Consider the following 12,191-nt stretch of genomic DNA (forward strand, 5'->3'; position numbering starts at 1 on the left):
TATTTTGTTTAATTAATTAAAAAATAATGAAGGGTCTACAAAATTTTTTAATGGTATTACAATGATGTACAAAGGTCCTATTGTACTATTGATCTAAATAAAAAAACTAATGAATTTTCAATTATGTGGTGCCAACTACCAGTCCCCGCAGTCACTGATCTCTATATATATACTAGCGCCGCCCCGGCCGCTCCGTGGCCGGGACGTTGATGCAATTCTCCATGTCAATTCTCATGGAACTGCTCGTGTGGATACACCCTGAATAAATGCACAGTGCCCCATGAGCATTGCGCCATGACACTTGTGGTGGGTGCCATGACAGTGCTCTGCTTTTTTTAATAGGATAGAGATCAGTGGGAGCAGTATGTAATTAGCCGCAAATTGTCAATAATTACAAAAACGAACTCTTACAATCGATTGTAAATCGTTCGCAGGTGATTGTAAAAAAGGTCATAATGTTTAAGAGTAGATAGTTTTTTTATAAAAAATAAAAAACTTATGACCCATGTAGTTAACCACATTTTTTTTTCTAATCACTCTTAAATGATTCTTTTCATTGTAATCGTTTGCAATTCGTCTGTAAATACTATATTCATTTGAATCGACGTTTAAGAGTCATTAGTCTGGAAATTATCAGCAGCAAACGTGATTGCAAAATTGCGTGGAGGGAATAAGACTTTGCAAGTATGACGGCGCATGCGCAACTATTCAGAGGATTTTTCTGTTATACGTTCGAAAATAGATTAATGTCTTTCTCACTTCAATTTTGAAAGATTTCACTACGACTGTCTTTTAAGTGAACATTGATCGAAACCATTGTACTTTTTGTAAGTACATTAATAATTATAATAACTTGTTCACTAATGAGTGACATTTGGAGAACAATTATCGTTTGAGTAATCCCTGGTTATTCCCACCCAAGCAGAATACGTGCTGACAGAACCCTATAACATTTGTCATGAGACATTAGTTTAACACTTCTGTTTAACAAAAAAACGTAAGGATTGAATTCAAGGTTTTTGCCCAACCCTAACTGGGTTTATGAAATTCACAGCATAAGCTGTAAGCTTGGGTGGGAATGACCAGGGATTACTCAAACGATAATTGTTCTCCAAATGTCACCCATTAGTGAACAAGTTATTATAATTATTAATGTACTTACAAAAAGTACAATGGTTTCGATGTGTCACTCAATGTTCAATGAAAAGACAGCCGTAGTGAAGTCTTTCAAAATTAAAGTGAGAAAGACATTAATCTATTTTTGAACGCATAACAGAAAAATCCTCTGAATAGTTGCGCATGCGCCGTCATACTTGCAAAGTCTTATCCCCTCCACGCAATTTTGCAATCACGTTTATTGCTGATAATTTCCAGACTAATGACTCTTAAACGTCGATTCAAATGAATATAGTATTTACAAACGAATTGCAAACGATGACAATAAAAAAAATCATTTAAGAGTGATTAAAAAAAAAATGCGGCTAACTACATGGGTCATAAGTTTTTTGTTTTTTATAAAAAAACTATCCACTCTTAAACATTATGACCTTTTTTACAATCACCTGCGAACGATTTACAATCGATTGTATGAGATCGTTTTTGTAATTGTTGATAATTTGCGGCTAATTACATACTGCTGATACAGGGAGGTAGTGGCAAGCTTTGATGTCGCCGACACCAAAACAGGGGACAGGTACCTTCAGACGCCGTACGTAGCGCTGTATAACGTTTTCTCCTCATGCGCCTTTCGTCCCCACCATTCAGCGATTTCTGGCGTTTACATTTGAATCCCAGTCGAGTCGTTTAATTTTTTTGTCTTTCAAATTGACCTAAAAAAAAGGTGCAATTTCCCAATAGTAAAAATTCCTACCTCTCTATCTGTAAGAAAAAAAGAAAATTTCATTTTTCGCCGAAAAGAAAATGGATTTTTCTGAAAAAATTTTTAAAAAGTTTTGGAAATGTCAATTTTGGGGTGCTGTGGGATGCATTCAATGGAGATAGATCGGTTGTTGTAAAATTGTTAAAAATTTTGAATGGGGAAAATTTGAATGGGGAAAAAAAAAAAATAAATAAATGGGTGGTGCCAGATGGTATGACCCTAGTGGGTCTTTTACCAATCCTTTCCCAGTACCTACGCGGTACCTCAACCTAATTCCCTACCCGCACTTTTCATCTAGCTACCTTATAACTAACTTCCACAAGCACTGGGTTCGTTTTCCGACGAGGAAAAATTTTTCACCATCGGGACTCGAACCTGCGCTACCGGGACGCTTTGGTCATAGGGCCAGTACGCTGACGACTAGCCCAAAGACGTTTTCACTATTCTGATTATTTTTTTTTTTTTTTTTTTTACCCGGGAAGTTGAAATTTTTTAAATATATTTTACATTTTTTCCTGCTATTTTAAATTATCATTTTTTAAATAGTCCCACCAGTGCCGAACAGCTGCAGAGTGGGGATGACATGGGGATGAGGGGAAGGTGATAGTGACCGCCGCGCTGTCTCGTGCCGCCTGAGAGAACTTGTCCCCTGTTTTTGACTTGACAATACCTGCTTGTACATATACCTTATCATCTTCCACTCATTTCCATCTCATCACCACTATGAAGCTGTTCGGCACTGGTGGGACTATTTAAAGAATGGTAAAACAATTTAAAATAGAAGGAAAGAATGTAAAATATATTTTAAAACATCAGAATATAATGGAAAAAAAATGACACCAAAGTTATTGTTATTTTGAGTTTTATTTACTTTCTCTTCAGATAGAAATCTTCTAGTAAAACCGGTAATTGTCGCGAATTAAGAAATTGAGGAATTTATTATCCATTAATTATTATTTATTATTAATAAATTAATAATTATTGAAACCAAGTATAATTCTGGCTATATTGAAAATGATATAATTAAATGGATTGCTTTAAGCTGAAATGAAAATATTTTTTTTCAACAGTGGGGTCTGGAAGGGGGGATTTGTTATGATTCGAGATCGTTGATTGTTTTATCCTGTCGAGACCTGTGGAAATCGATTAAAACAACACGTGCAAATTTTGTCTACGAAAATGGTGAAATCTTGTGCAATTGTGAATTGTAAAAATTCATAGAGAAACAATTTTCGATTTTTCTCATTTCCATCTGATAAAAAAATCCGATAAGCGACGAAAATGAATGGAAAATTGTGGTGATTTGTTACCAAGTGATCGAACATCGAAAGTGGATAGCTACTTGTGCGAGATTCGACGGGGACCAATAGTTTTTGTTATTTTGTAAGTGAGTATGGTTTAAATATTTATTAACCACAGCGACACTTTGGTGGTGATCAATCGGAATGGAAAGGCGATAAGGACATACTGAACATTGCCTACCGTATTCGTCAGAAGTCGGCCGAAAATACAAAGTAAGTAATTCAAAAAACCATTAAAAAAAAAAACATTATTGAGAAGTGCTGGGGTAATGCGGATACCTGGGATAAAATTACCAGGTGTAAATAGAGTTGACGAATTTTATTTTGCTCTCCATTCTCTGTTGTGCCTGGTAAACAATTTTTAAGAAATTGTTTTTCTGCGGGGCCAACTATTCTATAACCCTGAAGTTTTTATGCCATACCTTTTTTTTCAGGTCAATTTAAAAGAAAAAAAATTAAGCGACTCGACTGGGATTCAAACTTTGACGGCAGAAATCGCTTAATGGTGGGGACGAAGCGCGCCTGAGGAGAAGGCGTTATACAGCGCTCCGCACGGCGTTTGAAGGGCCTTGTCCCCTGTTTTGGTGTCGGCAACATCAAAGCTTGGCAATACCTCCTTATGTCATACCTTAGATCAGGCATAGGCAACCTCTGCTCTCAGGGTAAGTCGTGCTCTCAACCTCTATTAGTGCGTAACAAAGGGTAGACCACTGATCTCTATATAACTGGATGGACTATCGTGTATACCCCTGGTGAGGCCGATTTGAAAGTCAATCAGCGCCTCCGAATAGTAGTCCGGGAACTAAAGTTCTATCAAGTGCGCATGCTCAGCGCAGTTGTCAGTGGAAGGGGAGAAGCATGTTTATCCGTGATCACCACTGATCTCTATATAACTCTATATAGAGATCAGTGGAGATCACCCTCCATTGGGTGATGCGCATGCGCAGTCAAGGGCACGGTAGTACTCGAGCTACTATTCTGAGGCGCTGCTTGTCCTACAGTACTGCCTCAGTGTCAGCGTAGTGGGGGCATAGGGATAGTCTATCCAGTTATATAGAGATCAGTGGGGTAGACCCATTGTATCAGGTGATGAGCCTGATCGACCAGGGTCGTAATGTCATGTCCTAGTGCTCCCGCAATTATTTATTCAAGAAATGAAATTGATTAACACACTGATACACTGTCTATAGAATGGTATCTTTTTTTAAAATCTCATCTTTTTAGCTTAAAATGCATGAAAATTCAATATAAAATAATGAAAAAAAAAGGGAAAATTATTGAAGAACGCTAAAGGGCGTTATCAATTAAAGGGATCTGCTAAGTGTTATTAACAAATAATAAAAGAACCACGTAGAATTGCGTATAACTGTCATTCAATCGAATGGAAGCTTTTGTACGTATTCCTACAATCATTTTTTACACGTAACACTTTATTCAGTAACTTTAACTAAACTTTACCCTTCTAATTATATAGGACACTTCAAGAAAACTGAATAATGAAAACTTCACTGTGTAACTTGGAGAAAAACTAATTGAAGAGAGAAGCGGTATACTATCGGCTTCAGATTGAACTGAACTAAACTCAATGAATTCTCCAAGGATTGGGTCGGTTCGATTTCAAAATAATTGAAATATTATTGTTATTATATTATTATTCGCGGACTAATAGTGCCATCTATTGGCTATCAACCTCAGGACGTCACAGTATAATTAATCTGTTCAATTAATCGAATAAAGTGACACTTTGAGGCTTTAGTATTTACACAATACTGGTTTCTTGAGTTATGTGCCATTATGTGTCAACCTAATAATTTCCAGAACTGACATAACATTATGGAAAATTGACAAGAACTCCATGACTAAACATGTCTCATTCAATGGTGTTCTAACTATTATAGATAGTGATGACAATGATGACTTCATTGTCTCGAAATGCACAAAGTACATAATAAATATAGTTACTTTTCAAAAGAGTCGTGAATACTATTTATTGAGCTTTATTAAATTTTGGGTATTTATTGTTTGAAGCGCTGAAAAATGGGATTCGATCAAAAAATGTGTTTAATTCTGGAGAACGAACAGAAAGCTATGAAAGAAAAGTGGACTAGTGCAATGTTTCTTAATGTTCTAACAAAATCTAGAAGCAAACAAATTATTATGCACCAGGCGCAGACAAAGTAATTGACATAAATACTCTTTGTTTTTCTTGTAAACAATGAAGGGATACATTCATTCGCTGTAAATATCTAGCAAGAGGGGTTGTTAATAGCAATTACGAAGCTAATCTGATTATCTAATTATTCATGTCTCTTAATTCTGTCACACTTATTTTCGATTGGTGCCACGTCCGCTCGAGCGGCTAATTTGAATTCAGAACACATTGAATTTTTAGATTTTTAATCATGATTTTGTATAATTAAACATGCGCATTAAAATTCCAACTGCGGGCTTTGCACCTGTATATGAGTGCCAGGAAACGCCAGAAACGTGAAATAAGTAAAGAGGAAGCAAAGAGACTACAAAAAGGACATAAAAGGAACAAGAAATAAAAGATTTCGATAAGATCGGTAAGGGTCACTTATTCGTCGTTAAAATTGCTCAAGTACCTTGAAAATGTATTCAAAAGTTGCAGTAGGGCAGCAGAACCTGAAATAATCGGCAAGCAAAAGAACCACAAAAAACAGATAAAAGGGACAAGAAATGAAGGATTTCAATAAAATCAGTAAGGGTCACTGTTCGTTAAAATTGCTTAAGTGGCTTGAAACGTTTTTTTAGACTTTTTTTTTAGACCACGGAAATTCCACGTGTGGAATTTTCGCCCTCATATAGCTTCGCTATCTTCTTTTCTTTTAAGAAAGAAGATTGATTCGTTGAAAACTTCGGACGCTCCCTTCGGCTATACATACCCATCATTCCTTAGTTTATGATTTGCGTTGTATCATATTTTACATCATTTTCAAGGATGACTGCCCTCGAGCCCAATTGTAGATATTACAGTGCACAAGGCACGCGTATTAATGCTTTACAAATTGATTAGTTGAATGCCCTCAAAATGTCAGAATTAAAGTGTCAAGATTGCAAAAAAAAATATAACAGATTATAAATCTGCTTTTTGGAAAAAAAGATTTGCAGTTGATCTGTTTTATATATGACATTCTGATGAACGTGATTTTTTCCATTCGTATAAATGCACTTTAGTTAAATTTTATACCGCTTTAATGTCGGTAAATTTTTACGAAATTAGATTGAAAATTTTTCTTTTTTTATAGTTAAGCATTTTTTTTCTCTTCTCAAACAAGGTGACGAACATTTGAACCAATCGTTGGATTCTTTTTTTTTTGTATTTGTCTGCACAAAGTTTTTTTAGCATTCTTATGCTAAAAATTTTTAAAAATTTTTATTCACACTTAATATGCTGCAAATTAGTACATAAAAAAACAAAAAACAAAAACATGTTTTTGTAAGAAATGGAAAAACGAAACTGGAAAAAAAACTTGAAACAACAATTACTAAAAAATGGAAGCCGCAATTATTGAAATTTGAAAAAAATACACACATAAAAAAAGACGCCAAGCTCATTGAATTCACCAGTGGGGGAAGCTGGTGATGATAGGAGTCCATAAATCGTTTTGAGTTCTTCTCTATGAATGTCTTGACTAAGACGTGTCCACTGATCTCTATATAGAGATCAGTGGACGAGTCCCATAATATCCTACAAAGGACATCGCAATCAAATCGACTACTCGACTCAAGTCGAAGGGGTAAAAAGGGCATTGTGAATCAAAAAATTATTCAGCAATATGGTCAGGATCAACGTACTTGGCGCGGTTTTTCCTGGTAACCTAGCCTATTTGGATACGCGATCTTTCCTTTTTTCGTTATAAGCTGCCCGTAAAATTTGACATGAGCAGTGCTAACCTGGATGGCACTGCTGACTGAGAAGTTTCCCGTGAGAATCTTTCATCCCTATGCATCAACTGTGGAACATAGTTGAATCGAAGGAACTTTCTTAGTCCGATGGTCTGCTCATCAATATTATCAAACTCATAGGCCTTTTCATGATAACCAGATGGAACTTTCAGTTGAATTTTTCGCTTTGTTGATTCCTTTAGAATTCCCAGACTGAACGACAATTCGTGTAATTGAGGAAAGTACTTTATTATTGCTACTTCTAAAGAGAAACTGGTGAGTTTCGAAAAAACCGCGCCGAGTACGTTGATCCTGACCATATTGCTGAATAATTTTTTGATTCACAATGCCCTTTTTACCCCTTTCGACCTGAGTCAAGTAGTCGATTTGATTGCAATGTCCTTTGCAGAATATTATGGGACTCGTCTTAGTCAAGACATTCTGAGAGAAGAACTCAAAACGCTTTATGGACTCCTATCATCACCAGCTTTCCCCACTGGTGAATTCAATGAGCTTGGCGTCTTCTTTTATTTGTGTATTTTTTTCAAATTTCAATAATTGTGGCTTCAATTTTTTAGTAATTGTTGTTTCAAGTTTTCCTTCCAATTTGTTTTTTTTCAAATGAGCCACATCGAAATATGTGTTTGGCGCATTTTTTTACAAAAACAGGTTTTTGTTTTTGTTTATGGGGGGATTTCAAGCATTTTTTCAAAATTATAAATTTGCAGATATCGAAATGAGTGAATAATTTGTAATTTCTTTCAGGAAATGCAACCTCACGTTCAGAATCGTAGCCATCCACTTAGGCTTTACAATTTAATCAAATTGAGTAACTATCCAAGCAAATTATTGAATCAATTAGCCGATACTTCTGTCAATTATTCTTTAATAATTGTTTTAATATCCATTGAAATGAAAGAAATTCAAGAAAACAGGGACGAAAAACTTGAATTGTAGTTTCCTTTAAAGACAACTGTATTAGTATTTAGTATTGAGGAATGCAGCTTTAGACAGAGCAGTTTAAATATGTATACAGGTTACAGTCCATCCAAAGGTTTCACAAACATTAAATTAATACGGTCCCGCTAATTTTAAAATGATTCTTTCTCGGGGTGTCTTAATCCAAATCCAATTCTGCCTTGACTCCACTGAATTTCCATTGCTATTAGTCTACTATGTTTCGAAGAGATGTGGACCAGTCTTACCTTCAATGGAAGCAATTTTTCTAGAGGTGCATGCATATTCTCTCTTCGAAATTCAATGCCCATCAGTATTTCCAAATACATTGATTTCAAAATCACCCAATTCCAATCGCAATTTCCTCACAATACGCAATGAAACTCTCATTGAGACACACCGTGATTTTTTTATGGCATCTCGGCCACATTGTCTTCATTTTATTTAGTGATGGTCTTTTCGGGTGCAAAAGATTCAAAATTGGTGAATGCAACGGTCCTCAAGAGAAGTGAAGCTCGGCATATTATACATTTTTTTAAGTATTATATTTTTTTTTTCATTTTTCATCATAAAAATTACAGCTACGCCACGTATGGAGATTGAAATAAGCTGTCGAGCATCTAACGCCTCAACCGCAATTGAATTTTGAATATTGAAGCTGATACAGAGAATTTATCAATTTACCCAGTATTTTTAATGTATTTTTTCTCATTCCTAACAAAATCGAAGCACTGCCAGAATATTTATCAATTGAATTCAATGATGCAGCTATAGATCTGTAGATGCAGATAATCTCGCCAAGTCGAAGTATAAACGAAAAAGGAAAGAGAAACGAGGGGAAAATAAATGTTATACAATTTGACTCATTCAACAGATATTTTCTACAGTTCTTTAAATTTGATGGGTCGTTGATAATTATCGTCAAAATTTTTCAATTACAGATTATAAAATAGTAGACTTTTCTTTCTACTCCTGATTGAATATATTCTCCTATCCTTCCTCCATTTTATGATCCAATGATTTTTTCAAGCGTTCACATATCATGTGGAGTGCAAATAATATACAATCGGCCAATTAAGTTCGTAAAAAACTTGAAATTCCATCCTGTGCTTCTCGGATACGGATGAAACTTCAAGTCTTTTACAAACTTAATTGTCCGATTGTACATATTTATATTTGCATCTCCTAAATATTCCCCTCATCATCTTCCCACCCTCTCATTCGCGCGCGACGCTGATTGCGAACCGACAATACAGTGCTCGTTGGAAACATTCAAACAAAAATCTGACATCTTCAGTTTTTGAGATAATCGTGAATCTTTTTTTGCGTGAATCTTTTCAATTGTGCATTTAATTGAGAGTGGATTGGAATTAATGAAAGGAGCATACGCGATTTAGGTGATGTAACTAAGTTTACTTTTTCTTTAAATTGCCGCGTTTCTATTTGATTACGGAAATTAGTTTTGGAGGTAGTGGGAGGGGTAGTTGGGTCGTGTATAGATACTTGGGAGCGCTCGGCCTGTTGTTTGGAGCGTTTGAAATATGTACTTGGCCGATACGCTCCCACGTATCTCGATTATAAAATTATTGAAATTATTGAAAAATTAACCGATTAGTCAAGACCTTTAAGCCTGTTTCTATTAGCTCGTAGATAAGCTATTATCAACGCCGTTTTCTCAAAAAGTGAACTGAAGGATTTCTGTCCACAACATGAAAAAGTAGCTCTTCATAAGCATTTCTCTTAAGGTGGTCGAACAATGAATTTTTCGAAAGCACATTAAATGAGCTCTTAATGAGCTGAAAATGATCCATTATCAAACATTACAATGTGCTACCTGTAGCTGGCAGGAATGCGTTTCTGCTTAAGGGTGTTTTGCATGTATTATTCAAGATATAAGAAATGCTCGAAATTTTGATATAATGTTTTTGAAGCGATAAGCGATAAAAATTTGATATTGATTCACAACACCACTTTGTGGTTATTAATTATTAACGTTTTCAATTAGCATGGTCTCTTATGGGGAAAATAAAAATTTCTGTAAATATAGTCCAAAATATAAAATTTTGTTGAAATTTTGAAAATTTACTAAAATTTATAATTTATTAAAAATACAAAACGATAGTAAAATTACCATGAAAATATACTAAATTTTTTTTCATTGACTTGTCCAAACCATATAATAGTTATTCATCAAAGCAAATACAAGATAATAATTTTCTATGGCTATTACTTCAAGTAATTAAGGCATCGAAATATTGATGGAAAATTAATTGCGATAAAAAATTATTTAAAAACGTCACAAATTTTTGTTTTGTCTATACGTGCAGAACATCCTTAATAGTAACATTATTTGTCAATATTATCCTTCAAACAGGTATTCAAGACATGATTGAACTGAATGCTCTGTATGGCACCGACACCTATCTTTTTTTCCTGAAACTAGTCACACTTACATCTTAAAATACGAGGATAATTCTGAACATTTGAGTTTCTCCGTCAATGCATCTTCGGCAAAAGGCGACAGCTTTAATGCATCAGGCATTCCATCTAATGTCCCTGGATATCTTACTACTTAGATACTTTTAACTGATTGAATTTCACTCACTCTTATCTGTTAGCTGCGCCACTTCACTTCCACGATACTTCAGAAGATGCTCTAACACAAACGAATCAACAAACTGCATGGGATGAACAAAAAGAAATAAAAGATCAGCAAAATAAATTCATCACCTCAATGACGGAATCCATGATTTTTTTTGCTTCAACACCGCACAATCATTAAAAAGTATTAAACTATACACATTAGTGGTTCCAGCTAGGAATAGGTATGATTCAATATGTGGAATAGGTATCAGGGAGGCTTTACACGAATACTAACGGGTAAATGAATATCTGAGTCAATTTGCCAAGACAGTGCAACATTATTTTTTTCGTGAATTTCTGATTTTCAGCGGTTATGAATTTAATTTCTGGAAGACTCGCACTATTTCGCTTCTCACAGATCACTAATTAATATGCAGACATTATTTAATCCATCATTTAACCGAATTACGAGGTTTATTAATATATATGAAGGCGTCTTGGTACCATTGTCATCGCACACCATCAATCGCTTTTTCACTCTTACCCACAAAATTTGCTGAAGGAGCGCCCTCAGCAAATTACTCGGTCTTGTTGATAACTACTAGGAATACGATACCAAAGAGGACAGACTGAAGTTACGTTGGATGCATAGGCTTAATATACACCGTGGACAGAGATTATAGGGGAGATTGCCAGGGCTTATGGGAAGGCTTTGGCGAGTGATTCATTGCGGCGGCTACGGAACTACGCCCAGAGAGCCCGTACGTGTAAGTAAAACAGGTCGCGAGCCCGTGAGTGTCGATAATTTTCATAGTTCGTGCGTGTTGATAATGTTCAGAGCCCGTGAGTATGGATAAGACAGAGCGCGAGCCCGTGAGTGTCGATAATTCGAGGCGGTCGTGAGTGTCAGAAAGGTAGGGCACTTATCGAAATAACGATGACGTCCGAAAACGAGCGAAAACATCCGATGTACATATACTCAAACGATTGAAAATCATCTGAAACGTGGAGATTTATTGGTCCCTCGGAACTTTTTTTTTTAACGATATCTTTTTTGTTAACAAATTACAAAATTACTAAACAGATTGGGGAAAAATTGTCTCGCAAATGTATACTCAAACGATTGAGAATCGTCTGAAACGTGGAGATTTATTAGTCCCTCGGAACTTTTTTTTAACGACATCTTTTTTGTTAACACATTCAAAAATGATTAAACAAATTGGGGAAAAATTGTCTCGCAAATGTATACTCAAACGATTCAGAATCGTCTAAAACGTGGACATTAATTAGTCCCTCGGAACTTTTTTTGTTGAACGATTTCTTTTTTGTTAACAAATTCAAAAATGATTAAACAAATTCGGAAAAAATAGTCTCGCAAATGTATACTCAAACGATTGAGGATCGTCTGAAACGTGGAGATTTATGAGTCCCTCGGAACTTTTTTTTAGCAAACGATTTCTCTTTTCTTAACAAGTTCAAAAATGATTAAACAAATTCGGGAAAAATTGTCTCGCAAATGTATACTCAAACGATTGAGAATCGTCTGAAACGTGGAGATTTAT

The 12,191-nt window shown here is 35.3% G+C and overlaps 1 protein-coding gene across 4 annotated transcripts in view; it reads right to left on the reverse strand.

Moving 5' to 3' along the window:
• The window catches only part of trc (Serine/threonine-protein kinase tricornered), a 281,866-nt gene extending 270,622 nt beyond the window's left edge, over nucleotides 1-11,244 (reverse strand). For 3 of the 4 annotated variants that reach the window (XM_011313348.1, XM_011313344.1, XM_011313343.1), the window contains exon 1: nucleotides 10,500-11,244. In XM_011313348.1, coding sequence (XP_011311650.1) covers nucleotides 10,500-10,588 — 89 coding nt within the window. In that variant the 5' untranslated portion in view covers nucleotides 10,589-11,244. The remainder of the gene's footprint in view (nucleotides 1-10,499) is intronic. The other variant, XM_011313345.1, reaches the window with a different exon arrangement.
• Between the last annotated feature and the right edge of the window lie 947 nt (nucleotides 11,245-12,191).

The sequence above is a fragment of the Fopius arisanus genome, unplaced genomic scaffold (assembly GCF_000806365.1).
Source record: "Fopius arisanus strain USDA-PBARC FA_bdor unplaced genomic scaffold, ASM80636v1 scaffold00116, whole genome shotgun sequence".
Taxonomy (NCBI): Eukaryota; Metazoa; Arthropoda; class Insecta; order Hymenoptera; family Braconidae; genus Fopius; species Fopius arisanus.